Below are 16,901 nucleotides of genomic sequence, written 5' to 3' on the forward strand. Positions count from 1 at the left end.
AAGAACAAGAAGAGAAAATAGTCTTTAAATTTAATTTAGAGAGTTGACTATTTTCTTCAGAACCTCTTCCCCAGTCACAGATGTTGGAGAAGAACTTTTGCTGCTGACGCAGAAGCAGAAAACCCTGCGCTTGCCCCTGGTGTCGGGGAGAGTCACAGCACACCTGGGCCCAGCATCCCATCTTGTAAAATGGAGGTTAGAATTATTTCCTCATTACGCCATTAGCTGTTCCTGCATTTCGGTGTATCGTTATAGAAGTAAAGCAATGCAGAAAGAGCACCTACCTGCTTCTCCAGGTGACTGTGGCGTGCAGTTGGGAACACAAAAAGACCAGATCTTGGCTGTGTGTGCATTAAGACAGTTTGACTGAAATTGTCGGCTTAATGGTTTAGGTATTAGGATATATTTAAAATCTAGGAAGCCTGAGGCAGTTGGGGTAGTACATACTTAAAATCCCAGCACTTGGAAGATGGTGAGTTCGCGGCCAACCTGGGCTACATTGTAAGAATCTTTACCCCAAAATAAAAACAAAGCGAAAACCCTGGTGGTGGCAACACATCCCTGCCTGTAATCCCAGCACTTGGGAGGAAGAGGTAAAGGATCACCGCCCGACTGAGGCCACACAGGAAGCTTCAGGCCAGCCGGGCTGCAAGGGAGACCCTGTGCCAAACCAGTGGGAAACCTGTTGAGGATTAGTGGGTATAAAAGTATTTCCCCAAGGAAGTTTCCAGTTAAAAGATGCCACCACTGACAGTGTCACCAAGAAGCTGTGACTGAAAAGCACCTATGGAGTCTGTGAGTGAGCTGCGCTCGAGCTCTGAAGCCCACCTCCTTCAGAGGCAAGCTTGATACACAACTTCTTAGTCCTGCCCGACCACTGCCCCTCCCCCGCCTGACTTTATTTTCTCTTGTTCTTTTCATCACAGTTAATACTGACTTGGGATTTACAGAGGTTTAATGAATGAGCCTTTTCCAGCAGCATTTAATACATCACTCAAAAGAACAAGTCTTAACTGAGAAATACAGGCTGCCTCATTTTCACAGTGAAGTCCAGGTAGTGAAAACAGTAAGACACCTTCCACAAAGGAAGGAGAAGCAGGATGAGTCCAGAGTTTGAAAGGTGCCCAAACCGTCACATCCAGCCTGATCGTCCACTGACTTCGTTTGAGTCTTTGGGAGTGGTCATTCCTTCTTGTTACTCAGTTGGTTGTTGTGCAGCCACGGAAGGAAGAAGCTGAACATGAGGATCATCAGCAGTACGCCTGAAAGACAAATGCAGGACGCTAAGCCCAAAGCCTGCGGGGAAGGGACACCGCTGCGAACCTGCTGCGCTCAGGCGCTTAAACACAGGAAGAACCGGGGCAGGCACCTTGGATTCGCACGGCACTGACGCACCTGGTGAGAGCCCCTGGGCTTTCGTCATTTGTTCTTCTGTACAGTGACAGGGCTTCTCCATACCTCAAAGGTGGCCCGGGAGGCAGGAGCTCACAGCAGTTTGGATTTTGGTAGTTGTTTTAGAGTAGAGCAGACAGAGACTAAGGAAAGGGAAACTCTGGAGAGCAGGACGGGCTCCAACGGAGGAGCCCTCGACAGCTCTCTTGGAACGCTCACCCAGAGTGTGTCAGGTTCTGCCTTTCCTCATGAGTCCCACCGTAGTGGATTCTACAGACGTATCGCATGAAGTGCCCCAAACCAGTGCTTAAGTTTTTAAATATGGAATAGTAAAAAACAATGTGTACGTTAATAGTCCTTCGTTTATGTGTTTGTTAATGAGTCAATGCTGTGACTCAAGTTCAGGCTCTGTGTATACTAGATAAGCTGTCACCACTGAGTAACGTCTCCAAGCTTAAATCTTCACTCCTTTCTCCGTTTTTATAAGTTATTTTTTTTTCCGGGGCTCAGGACTGAACCCAGAACCTTGAGCTTGCTAGGCAAGCGCTCTACCACTGAGCTAAATCCCCAACCCCTATACAATAAATTATTTTTATTATATAGATATTTGCCCATTTTTATTTAGCTGATGACTAGAAAGCAGGAAACGCTGGTAACATAAATGCTGATAATTATATGAGAGTGCATGCCATTGTTATAGCTATCCGATCTCTCTTTAAAAGAGAATTTTTGTTGTCCTGATACTGGGGATGTGACCTCCAGCAACATGCATACTAATCGAGCACCTAGTGGGCCACATCCCCATCATGACTCGCGATTGCATTGACGTGAATGGGACTTGGGAGCCATTTAGAGGCTATATTGACTAAGGGTTATCGCACAGGATGCTCTTCCACAACTAAGGAAAGCAACCTAAATGATTCAATAGCATCTGGTTTGGGACTCACACGTTCATAAGGGAAAGCCTGGTGCACCACAGGCTGGTCTAAACTCACTATGTAGAAATTATTTTGGTACTAGAAATAGAACCCAAGCATTGGTAAATGCTAGGCAAATTTTCTACCACTGAACTGTATCCCCACCCCACCCCCTTTTAACTTTATATAAGTTTGGACTCACACTCTGGACTCAGTAATTGACCAGACTGGACTTAAAATTGCTTTGTAGCCTAAGCAGGCCTTATACTTGTAATCCTCCTGCCTCAGCCTCCTGAGTAACTCGAATTTCAGGCTGCACACCAGGCCCAGCTAAAAGATTATTTGTGAGTGGAGATAATTACCCTTCAGTGCCCTCACCGATCAGGCAGCCCTGACTCAAACAGCGTCAGGAGCTGGGGATCTGGCTCGTTGGATGAGTGCATGAAGACCTGGATGTGGATCCCTAAGGCACCCATGTAAGGCACCCATGGCGGCATATGCCTTGTAACCCCCAGCACTTGGAAATAGGGCACAGATGGATAGATACTGGAGCTCGAAGGTCAGCCAGTCTGACTAAAACAGGAGAGCACCAGGTTCAAAGAAAGACCCTGTCTTCAAAATCGAAAGTGACAGATGAAAAAAAGTCACCCTCTAGCCTGCACATGTGCACACACAGCTTCAAAGGACACTGCACAAAATTAAAGTGTTTCGTAAGCATGTTAGCCAAGTCTTTTTTCTTTTTCTTTCTTCCTTCCTTCCTTCCTTCCTTCTTCTTCTTCTTCTTCTTCTTCTTCTTCTTCTTCTTCTTCTTCTTCTTCTTCTTCTTCTTTTTTTTTGTATCTTCTCTAGCTTTAGAAATCGACATAGTGAAATTTTTGTGTGTCATATTTTAAAATATTTTATAATCTAATTTGGGGGCTGGAGAGATGACTGGTCAGTTAAGAGCACTGGTTGCTCTTCAGAGAAATTGGTTCCTATTCCCAGCACCCACACAGCAGCTCACACTCATCTGCAACTACAGTTCTAGGGTGTCCAAGGGCACTAGGCCCACATACAGAATACACTCATGCATGCACAACACTCCACTCATACATTAGTTTTTTAAATGTCCTAACCTTTCAGACATAGTAAATAAAATATGCTTACCTAGAGAAGGAGCAACCCAATATACTACGAAAAACTTATAGAACGATTCGTCAAAGCACGGGAAGTGCAGCGAAAGTGCCAGTGCTGGGTTAAACAGCGCTCCTGTGAGGCTCCCTCCTGTGAGCAAAGACAGAGATGGTTAAAAAGGCAGCAAGACTAAAACGAACCCAGCTAACAGGAGCACAGTGCCCAGGACCCTAACATGAGTACACATATGTCTTTGAATTAAAAATGGAAAGTGAAATGGACAAAAACGCATTACCATTGGGTTCCTGTTACTCATCAGCAGAGTCCCTAAGAAGCAGCCGAATGGCAGAACTCAAAAGAGCAGTTAGACAAGATATGAGGGCTGGGGAGATAGCCTGGAGGGCCAGCGTGCTGCTGCTTCTGGAGTATGAACCTGAGTTCAGATCCCCAGATGGGTATGGCTGCGTGAGCTCATAACTGCCCAAGTTGGGGTTGGGGAGCAGGTGGGCCCTGGACGCTCGATGGCTGTTTTCTCTACACCCCAGCCTGATAGCACAGTTACTGCCCACGGCAGGGCAGCGGTAGACGGTGCCGTCTGAGAACATGCACTCAGTCTAGTTAAACCTGATGAGACTTGGCTACCCTTAGCTTTCAAGAAAGTTGGCTGGCAGTCCCAGCTGAAACAAACCAGCTAGCTATACACGTGATCTCAAAAGGTTTGCCCATCTCACCCAAAAATGAAGGAATACGTTCAACATCCTCTAGGTTCCTCACACATGTACCCCACAACACAAACACACATGCGCGCGCGCGCGCGCACACACACACACACACACACACACACACACACACACACACACACATCATTAAGCAGCTGGGTAGAAAGCACAAAGAATCATGGGAAATAGTAGTTATCTCCACTTTTAGAGTTTGGATATGGATTGTTGCACATCAACAACTATAACTAAGACAACAAGCCACCTTGGGTGTGGCTTCTGTGTTAAAACCCCACACTGGACACTTTGCTGTTTTACTGTAACCCTTTGTTGTTAGAGTTTCCTGTGTGCAGAGAGCAGATGTGGTGCTTTTATGTTTACACGAACACAGTAATTAGGTTCAGTTTCGTAAGTTATTTCCTACATGTTGGATAAATAACTGAAAGACAGAATGAAGCAACGTCAATGGGTTTCTTCTGCTTTTCGACAGTCCTATAGGAAAAGGGCAGGGCGAGCACAATCGTAGGACAGATGTGGGCTTCCCGGGAGACAGTCCCGCTTGGGTACTCGCATTCAAAGCTCCGTTTCACAAATGGTGTCATTTTCCAGAAGGTCTAAGGCTTAAGCAAAGCTTAAAAATTCAAGGGTTTAAAAATAAAGCCAGAGGTGCTGCATGCCTTCGAAGCCAGCATAGTCCAGCTCTCCCTGAGAAGGCAGGGACTCTGGGCTGCCAGAGGTGGGGATTCTGCCAGGAGGGGGATTCCTCCTCAGAGTGCTGCTGGCTGTGTTAGGCTGTCTTCAGGCTCCACTGCTGACTACAGGAGATAGGATGTGATTAGCAACCTTGCAAAAATGATGGAGTTATACAGGAGATCTGTGGGAAATTGCAGGGCAGAGGAATAAGGACAAAAGCAACATTTCCCCGATTGCTTTGCACCAGGAAGAAACCGCAGGTTTGAAACACGGTTCCTCATTCGTACCCATTGAGAAGGTACTGTCCTTTTTTTTTTTTTTTTCTTTCTTTCTTTTATTTTTGCCCCTCACCTGCCTGGCGGGTGGTACTGTCCATTTTAAAGATATGGAAATGAGGGCTGGAGAGATGGCTCAGTGGTTAAGAGCACTGACTGCTCTTCCAGAGGTCCTGAGTTCAATTCCCAGCAACCACATGGTGGCTCACAGCCATCTGTAATGGGATCCGATGCCCTCTTCTGGTCTGACAGTGACAGTGTGCTCATATACATGGAATAAATAAATAAATCTTTAAAAAAAAGATATGGAAATGAGGACTTGATTAAATATCTAAGGGCACAGCCCGACTCAACCTGGCCTCAAATTAAGCAAAACGTTTGGGACCTTTGCTTAAGTTAGTTGTTGGTTGTTTATTTGGTGAGGGGGATGTGGTGGTCATAGGACACCTTTTAGGACTCCTTCCACCAGGTGGGTCCCAGGGATCGGGTCATAAGGCTTGGTGACCATCGACTGACTGAGCCACCTCACCAGTCCTGAAACATTTTTATTTGTAAATTAGTGATTTATCCATTTCCTGCTTTATTTTTTTAATTTATGAGCGAGTGCCTTATCTGCATGTACACCTGTGAGCCAGAACAGATCATACTACAGATGGTTGTGAGCCACCATGTGGTTGCTGGGATTTGAACTCAGGACCTCTGGAAGAGCAGCCAGTGCTCTAACCACTGAGCCATCTCTCCAGCGCCCATTTCCTGTTTAAATGAGACCATGTGCAACGTTCCTAGTTCATTTTTCTTTGGACAAATAATCTCACCTACAGTTGTGGCTGGGAAGAGACTAAAAACCCAAAAGGAGTAACGGGGTGAAGTAAAAAAAGAAAACTGCAGTTTCTCTAGACCATTTACTGGGAGAGAGTGGGTTGGGAGACCTGTCTGACAGTCTTCTTACTTGGTGTGGCTATCACTATGCTGAATCCTAGTTTATGGATTCTGGAGAGCATGTCTGATCTCTACTCATAGCTTGTCCTTTGCAGGTGGACACAGACACTGTGTCATAGACAGGCATAATTTAAAATTCTGCACGTGAAAAACATTACAACAATAAAGACAACTTACATGTTTCAAAAGACATTTTGAAATATCTAATTTATGCATAGAAAATGAACGCAGAGCTCAATCACCTTGACTGTCGAAGCAAATCCTCCCAAGAGCCACATTAAGCAAGATTTGCTTATAGTCTTCATTAATAACTCACAGCTTAACAATCTGAGGCTAGTGTTGCATGCCTGGGACCCCCCGGCTGTTCAGGAAACAGAGGTGGGGCCAGCAAGATGGCTCCAAAGCTTAAGACGCTTGATATGGTGAGTTCAATCCGAAGCACCCACATGGTGGGAGGGGATATTTGACTCTCTAAAGTTGTCCTCAGACCCCTACACATGAGCTATAGCATGCACTCACCCCTGTCCCACCCACCTCACATACAAATTAAATAAATTTAACTTTCTTAGAAAATGGAAGCTTGGAAGGATTGATTGGGTTTGAAAACAGCCTAGGTAGTGACGGAGCAAGAAAAGACTCCATCTTTAAAAAAGAAAAAGTTCATAACTCTGCTTAGCTACAGAGCTTTTTTTCTTTTGTTAGGAAAGCCAATATGTATATAACTGGCATCATATCAGTAGCCTCTGCTTACATAGGAATATTCGGTGCTGGGCCAAACATGTTTAGCATGTATTCAACCATGGGCTTAGTTTCCAGCCATAAAGATGGGGTGCTGAGAATGAAGACACAATCCTATGAGCCTGCAGCTCTGATGCCCAAATCCTTATCAGACATTCTAGTGGTCAAGGCAGCCCATTCTCTTTGGAGCAGTCATGACTTATCATCTGCAAAGTGATAGGAGTGATACATCCACGGGTGGCTGTTTCCAAGGTGGGTTTTCTTAGGCTACAGACTCTAGACAAAAAGGGCCACAAGCCTGTTCCACACTCCTCCTCTTGGGGTTTCACACTACATGAGGAGCAAAGTGATGTCTCCATAGGATCTGACAATTAGAACCTGTTCAATCCAGGGTTTGAGGGTTTATTGGCAACAGGACCATGTAATGATTCAAAGCTCTAAGTTTTCGTGCACACTACAGGCACAGTTTGCTGCTCTGTGTATTCACGGTGCTGCGTGGCCGTCAGCATCTTTACCCAACAGTGGTCCAGCCCTAGCAGCTTCCCCAGTGTCTTCTTTTTCATCCCATTTATGTTAGGATCTCATGTAGCCTAGGCTGACCTCAAACTCACTACGTAGCCCAGGCTTACCTGAATTTCTGATCCTCTCGCCTTTGCTTCCCGAGGACTAAGCCACCATGCCTGACCCAAAGTTTTCACATAGTTTTTTTTCACTGCTGCAAACACAAATCCTATACTCAATCAATAATGCATCCTCATCCTGTCTGTCCTCACCCACTGTTCTCTTGGTGACTTCTCTGTGCTTTCTCCCTTTTTGAATTTGCCTGTTCAAGGTATTTCTCAGAAGCAGAGTCACACAATATTCGTTTTTTTTTTTTTTCTTTTTTAAAGCCGGGCTTTTTTTGCTTAACATTATGTCCATCCATGTGCCGTATGTCAAGAACTTTATTCCCTTTTATAGCCAAGAGCCTGTAATTGTGTGTGCGTTAAGGGACACACTACGGAAATGCTGATAATTACAGGTGTTAAACTGATACTCAGCAGTGGCAGCCATGACTCCAGCCTAGCAGATCTGCAGCCTGAGGCAGGTCACTTCGTTCCCGAGTACCACTCGCTTTATTTAAAATGGGAAGAATAATAATGTGCTCATCCGCAGGTAACTGCGAGAATTAGATAACGCATGTATTTCTTAGCAAAGTGATTTGGAATGTAACATGGACCTAGGGGTACTCTCCTCTCCTTTATACTGGCAGGAGAGCAGTGAACATGCATATGTAACAGATCGTGAATCCATGAGGCCTTGTAACCAGTGTGTGTTGGTTTTCATCCCTGGAGTCTCCAGCCCTGTCCAGCATTGGAGCCACCAGCTCCAGTACTGTGTGGTGAGTGAGGAGGAATGCGCCCACTGCCCGAAGTGCTGAAGTTTAACCTAAATCTAAATGGACGCCGGGAGCCAGTGGCTGTGAGCTGGACAAGGCAGGACGCTAGAGCAGTGTTTAAAACTGGTCCCGTAGTGGGATTGCCTGGGGAGAACTTTAAACTCTGCCACTTCCTCGGCTCCTTTGCACAGCGGTTAGATGCTGGTATCTGCACCAGGATGGGTATATTTTTAAAATGGGTCCAGGGATCTGAAAACAGACTGTTGAGAGCCTCTGCATCTGAGACTGGCTTACCTCTGAGCACTCACACGTCAAGGAAGCAGCCGAGCCTCAGACCCCTTAAACTGACATTCCGGAGTCCTTCTCCACTGGCTCTTATCAATAACTCCAATGTCAATTCGCTTCTCTTTTGAATGGCATTTTTACCCCTCACGAGAGCTAAGGGCCGTGTGCATAAAGGCAGGCGTTCTCTCTTTGAACTACATCCCCAGCCCAGGGATAGTTAATAGCCTATACACCATTTATGGAATCATAATCTCACAACCATCAACAGAGGCAGGAGGAGCAATTCGGGGGTGAGAAAGATCTAGGTGTCCTTAAATTTCTTTTTAATATAAAACAATCTCAGATTTTTATTTTTTTGTGTGTTTGTTTTTAGAGACAAAGTCTCATGTAGCCCAGGCTGGCCCAAACCCAGTCAATAGCAGAGGACAATCTTAATCCTCCTGCCTCTCCCTCTCCAGTGCTAATATTACAGGCTTGAGTCACCTGCACAACTCTTTGCTGCTTTAATTGGCAAATACAGAACTGCACTGTGGCGTAACTGTTCATGCACAGTGGAGTTTCTGCTTTAGCTGAAACTCTCACCGGCCTCTCAAATACCCACGTGCACTCTTCTCTTACCCCACACAGTGTATCTTCCTGTGTGTCTACTAAAAATCCAATACTAGATTCAAAGAAGGGAAATTTGTAAAGTCTTTTATGCTACCATAGAAAGCCAAGCATGCACTTGAAGTATACCTCTGCTGTGTTCCAAGGAGTTTTGTTTGTTGTATCTAAGACTGAACCCAGAACGTAGTGAGTGCTAGGCAGGTCCTTTACCACTCACCTACATTACTCAGTTTCTCTTTTAATTGGTTCAAGAAGTAATAAGACTGTTACTGTTTCTTTTATTATATTCATGCCCCTAAAATATTTTTATAATTCCACTATTATCCCAGTAAAAGATTTCACTATTTTAAATGACACACTCTTTTAAAAGTCACATTTTATCATTAAACAATTTTTGAATTTCTACTACAGCTGAGCTTCGGGAAGATAAATAGGTAAATAAGACTTCTGGAGTTTTTTCCCCTGGTTTTTTTGTTTTGTTTTCCTTAGATGGGGTGTCAGTATTTAGTACTGCCTGACCTCAAATTTAATATTATCCTCCTTCTCTGCTTCCTGAGTGATGGGATTACAAGCGTGTGACACTAAACCTGGCTGAGAATTGTTAGCTTTCAAAGAGCACCTTTAAGCACATTTTAAACTTGAAATATACCTTTCGTGAGAGTACACTTAAACGTACACGTGCAACTCAACATAAGGAAATATGACAAGTAATTTGTAGGAAAGAAAGTAGGACGTGAATGCAGCTATTGAATTGCTACTCCCCACGGTCAACTACTAACCAATCATGCACTTTAAGCTCGAAGGAACTTTCAGAAGGGATCGTTTCTCAGTAAGAGTGTCAGAAGCAATCTATACCACCTTGGCATGAGAGCCGTAACTGATAAGCTGCCTTTCTAACATTAAAACAATCCCTTTGTGGGCTATTTAAACCCTTGGCAGTAATCTACCACGATCTTAGTTTCGGCACAGGAGTGTCTGCTTTCTTTCTCTGGGTGTTCAAAACAGCACTGAATGAAGATCTGTATGTTGGCTCCAACTGCTAGGCACTGGCTGCAAGATGGTAAGAATAATAAATGGCCCGGGTTAGGGTGCAAGCATTTGCATCACACTAGAGTCTAGGGGGTGCTCAAATGTATCAGCTAAGAACTTAGAACCTCGGGTCATAGAGGCTCTGGACTGCCAAGTGTTTGGTAGGAATAACAAACCTGCATAGGCCAAAAAGGTGATGAGTGCAGCCAGCACGTGGATGCGAAGCTTGGTTCGGACCTCCTGGAAGTGCAGTAGAGCGCTGTGGAAAATAAAGGAGCAGATGGCTTCTATGATGATCGCTTTGGATATGTCGGTGTTGATGGGATTCCTGCAAGCTAAAATCCTCTCGTCGAAATGGTACTTGGTCAGGCTCAGGCTCCACAGGGCACTTATGCAGTACCTGCTGCATAGGGCACTAACCAGCTGAGCCATCAACCTCACCGCACCCATCTCGGGGGACATGCCCCCCAGAATCATCTGCATCATCACGCCGCACGGGTTGCTAGCTGTGCCCACCAGGGTCAGGCCATGCACCAAGGAAAAGAAGTAGATCAGTGTCAGCGTCCAGGTGGGGTGCCCCGAGTCCTGCTCGCTCAGCAGTTGGAGCTCATGGGTGCAGTAGCAGAGCTGGAAGGTAGCTAGAAACTCCAGGACGAAGGCGTGGACCATGGGCCTGTGCAGCTGTTGCCGGGCGATCACGCGGGCCAGCCCCATGAACAGCACGACCAACAGCATTAGTCCCAGCGAGATGCAGGTGTCCTGCACCTCGGGCGGGAGCCCCAGTAGCGCGGACATGGTTCCCTCACCGCTAGGGATGGCTGAGAGCGTCAGGGAAAGAGGAGCGTCGGGTGGCTGGAGTCCGAAGTCCGCGGCCCCGCCCTCCCACGCCCCTCAGGGCGGGCCGAGTGGAAAGCCCGGTTCCGCGCTGGAGGGCTCCTCCCCTCCCCGGCTGCGCTGTGCAGATGTGACCTGAGCCGGGGAGGGGGGGGGGAGGAGGCGAGGCGACGAGGGAGCTGTCCCTGGGCACTGGCGGAGGGGACAACGGTCAGCAGAGCCCCACGCGCACCCGCCCTCGTCCGCCTCCCTCAGCCCGGGGCCAGGGCCCGAGACCACTGCGCAGGCGCGCGGCGCCCGAGCTCCGGGTTCCCAGCGGCTGGACCCGGAGTCTAAGACCGCGCCACGCTGATGACAGCGCCTGTGGCGCCCGGAGCGCGGCTTGGGAACTCCACCTTGATCTTTGCACACTCCGGAAACTACTCCACGAACCCCAAAGGTCACCTTTGCAACCGCCCCGTTTTTACTAACGGAGAGACTGAAGTTGAGGAGCAAGTAGGTGACCCTCAAGGAAGGAGCGGTGATCACCTAGGTGTGGGCGTGAGACCGGAGGTTTGACCGGTTTGACAGGGTGTTAGAGCCTTGGTTTTCTTTCACCCACACCCGAACTTTTTTCGTAAGTGTGGGGAAAAATATATATCCATTTTACGTGTAGAATTGACGTTAATTATATTCACACTATTATCCAGCTATCACTACCATTTCCAAACTTTGTTGGTTCTTGGTTTTTTGGGTTTTTTTATCGAATGCATTTATTTGCTTAATTACCTAACTGTCTTATTTATTTTTATATTTTATATATAAATATATTTATGGGGGTCACTGTGCCGCATCTCGTGTGTGGCCGAGGAATCACCTGCGGGAGTTTTCCCCTTCAACATGAGACAGGGTCCAGGGATCAAACTCAGGTCCTCAGCTAAGCACCTTTACCTGCTGAAGCGTCTTGCCTGCAGGTGGTCGCTTAGGCACAGAAGTCCTCAAAGTTTATAATGTGTATGTTATCTTCATCATGAGATACTGAAATACTAAGAAATCATTGTGCTTGTTCGCATTGGTGTCCAATGTGGGAAGGAAACCCTTGAATAGGTTGGTTTCCCAGAGTCCTGGGTCAACCTGAGGCAGGATGGAAAGAAGGGAGCTTGAGGGGCCATGGGAAGGAAGCTAGCCTGGAGTTGAAGTCTCCCACCAGCTGAGAATCAAGTATTCCAGCATAGTTAACATCTGTTGTGGTTTCCCTTATAGATATCCCAAATAAGAATATTGAAATCATTCTGAAAGTCGTTTTGTAGGTCAACCTTCCTCCTCCCATGGTGTTTGTGACCGTGGCATACCACAGCCAAAGCCAACGCCAGAAGTTACGGAGGGTGATGGTGCAGCCCACCAACCTCAAGCTCAGATGTTAGCCAGGCAGACCTCGGATTCGGGTGTGGCTGTGTGAGCAAGTGAATATTTAGATAGAGTGCTGCATTACTGGTGTTGTTGAGTACATGAACCTCATATTAGATGATGCAGACAAGATTCTTTATAAAACAAACAGCTGGGCTGGATCATGCTAAAAGGAGATATTACTTTGCTCTAAAGACAGGAGACTTTGAGAAGGCATACAATGTTTTAAAGTGTCTTCTGATGGGAACACAGTTTGAAACATGTATTCATATTGTTGTGGTGGTCCTTATGTTACTATCATGTAACAATAAGTGCTGTAAGGTTGTTTTGTTACACACACGAAAGAATGTTAGAATAGGGATGCAGCTTACTTAGGGATTAAGGAAATATCACCTTTCCCCCACCATTTTCTAGTTTTTGCATGAGAAACTCCATTTAGTGGAAGACACATCTTTTCTTTTTTTCTTTTGGTTCTTTTTTTTTCAGAGCTGGGGACCGAACCCAGGGCCTTGCGCTTCCTAGGTAAGCGCTCTACCACTGAGCTAAATCCCCAGCCCCGTGGAAGACACATCTTATCTCCCTTGAATAACCTTTGTGACCCAGTATTAACCCTCATCAGATAGTAATCATATCCAAGACATTTCTTATGACTCACTCTATAATCATATTTACCACAAGGATGTGTGTGTGTGTGAGTGAGCGCTTGTGTGTGCACACATGTGCAAGCGCTTATTCGTGTGTAAGTAAGGAGCCCTTAGAAAAACTTCCATCAGGCTGGAAAGATGGCTCAGCAGTTAAGAGCACTGACTGCTCTTCCAGGGATCCTGAGTTCAAATCCCAGCAACCACATAGTGGCTCACAACCATCTGTAATGAGATCTGATGCCATCCTCTGCTGTGTCTGAAGACAGCTACAGTGTACTTATATATAATAAAAAAAATCTTAAAAAAGAAAAAGAAAAGGAAAAACTTCCATCAATGGAATTCTAAAAGCTTCTAAAATCAACTTGCAGTTGGGGCCAAGTCACTTTACCAGCTCCCGAGAAGCCCACACCCACCCTTGTCATCTGTTGTCCTGTTCATGAGGGCCTTTAATTGATGAACTTAAGGCTGTGTGTAAACAAAATCTCTACTTTATAAACTCCAGCTTGCTTCACATCAACTCATCCTGACATTCTTTTCTGCACTGAAGTTAAGAATCCCTGATTTGAACCTGTGTGGTAGCACACATCTTAATCTCTGCAAAGGTAGGCAGATCTCTGTGAGTTCAAGGCCAGCCTGGTCTACATAAAGTAACCGTTCACCGCTCTGGAAAGAACCCCTCAGGTTTCTGTAGTCAGCAGCATGGAGTTGTGTCTCCTCTCACACCACACTGCTGACAACATGACCCACCTGTTTGGTTTCAGAAATCATGGAAACTCCTTTGCACTGAGCGAGAAGTATTTAGTTAGTAGCTTGAAATCGAAACCCTGTGTTTTAACAGCTTGGGTCCAAGAGTTCATGCCAACACCACATTCCTAAGAAACTCGGCCACGTGGGTAGCCCACAGTGAGCCAAGAATGAGAGACAGCTCCTGAGGCTCCTCTGACCTTGAGCCTAGCAATGTTCTGAGTTAATGCCGTGTTGCAACGCTTGCCTTAGTTCAGAGGTTCTAAATGACTGAGCACCATCCTGCCTCAGTCTTGTCCCACATGGCTGTCACCCACAGGTCCATATTTCCTAGAGCTGAGAGGGGAGGGCGGCACAGGCAGGAGGGTGAGCTTCTCTATAGTCCAGGTTTGTCTCCCAGCCTCAACTTGCCCCTTTATAACCTAATGAAGGTTCCCAGACTGTAGCTCACATCTGTTACCCTACCATGCTGCTGGCTGAGGTAGGAGGATTGCTTCAAATTTGAAAGAAATTTTCTTTTTAATGCTAAGATTTCTGTGCTGCCAATAGTCAAAAAAGTTGTTTTATAAAGTGATTTATAAATATAAAGTATGGCTCTTGCTCCTGCTCTTCCCCTCTTCCCCCTTTGTCCCTTCTCTCCCCATTCCCCTCCCCTCTTCTCTCCACGTGCTCATGGCCGGCCTCTACTCTTCTATCTCTCTACTTCTTTCTCTGCCCTACCATCCTTTTAACTCCCCTCCCCATGCCCTCAATAAACTCTATTCTATACCAATATATATTATAATATATATAAACTCTATTCTATACTAATATATATTTTTTTCTTTGTCAGTGTCAATCAAAAGAATCTAAGGTAAGTTAATGCCATTTCTTAGCCATTGCCATTTGGAGAGATTGCTTTAAAACCAATCCTGTGAGTGTAACCCTTTCTCCAATCCTAGTTAATCAGAACTCCATTGAGGATTAGTTAATATAAGTGTATCCATTTCCTGCTGTGCTAATAAGTCGATTTTGCTAATAAGAACCATATAGAAAGTCTGCCTTTTGAACTTTGGTAAGGATGTAAAAGTCATCACAATATACACTGTCACTGAGTAGACTTTGGACATTGTTTCAATCAGGAAGAGCTAAGCAAACTGCAGATTGGGCTGAGCCCTGTCCCAGGCTATTCCCTGCTGTGTAAAGCAGTGGCTTTCAGGCTGTGCTTTGGTCCTTCCTGGGTGACTGCATTTTGCAATCTTGTTTGGCTCCTTTTTGAGGGCAAATAAGAAAAGTAAATGGCTCTGTACCTCATCTCCACAGACCTGTCCAGCAACAACCATGGGGGGCTCAGATGGATCATTCTTTCTTTTAAATATTTGTTTTATGTTACATCTATGAACGCCTGCCTGCCTGTAGTACACCACGTGCATGTGGAGGCCTCCCCGGAGTTGGAGGTATGGATGGCTGTAAGCCTCCATGTAGGTCCTGGGAGTTAAACCCACATCCCAGTAAGAACAGGAAGTACACTTAACCACTGAGCCATTGCTCTGGCCCCTAACAGTTATTCTTTTTTCAAAAAAAAATTTTTTTTGAGACAGGGTCTCTCTTTGTAGCTCTGGCTGTCCTGGAACTGTTATGTAGACCAGGCTGGCCTCAAACTTAGGGAGATCCACCTGTCTCTGCCTCCTGAGTGCTGGGATTAAAGGCATGTGCTACCACACCCAGTCTAATAACTTCTTAAAAGATGTCAACTATAAACAAAGTGGGAACATATTAGCACATGGGCATATTAAAGCCATATAAGAGAGCTGGAGAGATGGTTCAGTGGTGTGAGAGTTCACACTGCCTATAACTCCAGGTCTAGGAAATCACACGACCTCTTCTGCCCTCCATGGGCACTTGCTTACAAAGGGCATATATTCACACAGGCGTGCGCACACACACACACACACACACACACACACACACACCACATAAATAAAAAGAAATCTTCAAAACCATATAAACTAGAACTTATCGGAGGGCAGCGAGCACAGACAACGGTGGCAACAGCCCTGTCAACCCTATTGTCTGACTGCCTGGTGTGTGTGTCCAGGGACTGACAGGCAGCGAACTCCTTACTGCCTCAAACTTCCCCTCAGTTTGGTACCCACTTCGGGATGCAGCCTACTAGTGTCACTGTCTGTCCACCTCTCTGCCTGTTCATCTGTCTGGGCCTGTCCTCCATGCTTCTGACTCTGGGCAGCTCAGCTTTGTGGCTTTGTGTGGTACCAAGAAAGCTCTCCAGCTGGGTTTGTAGTGTCCTGTCTAACCACCTCCAGGGCCTGCCTGTATCAGCTCTCTACCTCTGTTTCTGGTAAGGCCTCTTTGAACCCTTGGATGTCCTTTAAACCCCTTTCCAGCCCATTTTATAGCCTATGGATATACGCAGATACAAATACAATTACTGCGATGTTTAATGTCTGATTTAAGAGTTCGCAGGAGTAATTAATTTGGAGAATAACGGGCATTGTGGTATATAGCCGTATACCACAACTGTAACCCCAGCACTTGAAGCAGGAGGGTCACAAGTTGAAGGTCATCGTTAGCTACACAAGACTCTGTTTTAAAAATAACTAAATAAATGAAACAAAAAAACTCGTGTTTGCCAACAGCCAGCTAGTAAGGGAAATCCAGACTACTTGGCAAATTGTAGCCAATAAAACCAACAAAAATCTTGTGCATTTATTATTGAAATAAATCCTGACGCTGTGGGAAATTTGGATGTATTTGTATCACGGAGAAACCTTTAGAAGAGTGGCTCTCAACCTTCCTAATGCCGTGACCGTCGGTATTGTTGTGGTGACCCACAACCATAAAAATACTTTTGTTGCTACCTGGTAACTGTAATTTTGCTACTCTTATGAATTGTAATGTAAATATCTGTAGCTTTCCATGGTCTTAGGCCAACCCTGTGAAAGGGTCATTCTACTCTCAGAAGGGGTCTCAAACCACAGGTTGCCTTAGTTAATTAACAGAGATTGAACAGTTTACATCAAGTAAATCAACCTTCCTCTTTTCACAGTCAGGAAATCACTAACACTCCCTCCAGAGTGGCATCAACAGCTAAGACAGCCTAGCTTTAGTGAGACAACATCAAAGACCTCCTTCATTCTTTTATACTATAGAAGAGAGATGAGAAAATTAAAAGAGAGTACAAAAGAGGGCAAGCTTGCTGGCCCACATCCACA

The 16,901-nt window shown here is 45.6% G+C and overlaps 1 protein-coding gene across 1 annotated transcript; it reads right to left on the reverse strand.

The window, feature by feature from the left end:
* Positions 1-937: 937 nt before the first annotated feature.
* Aqp11 (aquaporin 11) lies at positions 938-11,104 on the reverse strand. The gene is given in 3 exon segments (NM_173105.1): positions 938-1,262; positions 3,456-3,572; positions 10,258-11,104. Coding segments are annotated over 3 exon segments (816 nt in total). The 5' UTR covers positions 10,877-11,104; the 3' UTR covers positions 938-1,182.
* Between the last annotated feature and the right edge of the window lie 5,797 nt (positions 11,105-16,901).

The sequence above is a fragment of the Rattus norvegicus genome, chromosome 1 (assembly GCF_036323735.1).
Source record: "Rattus norvegicus strain BN/NHsdMcwi chromosome 1, GRCr8, whole genome shotgun sequence".
Taxonomy (NCBI): domain Eukaryota; kingdom Metazoa; phylum Chordata; class Mammalia; order Rodentia; family Muridae; genus Rattus; species Rattus norvegicus.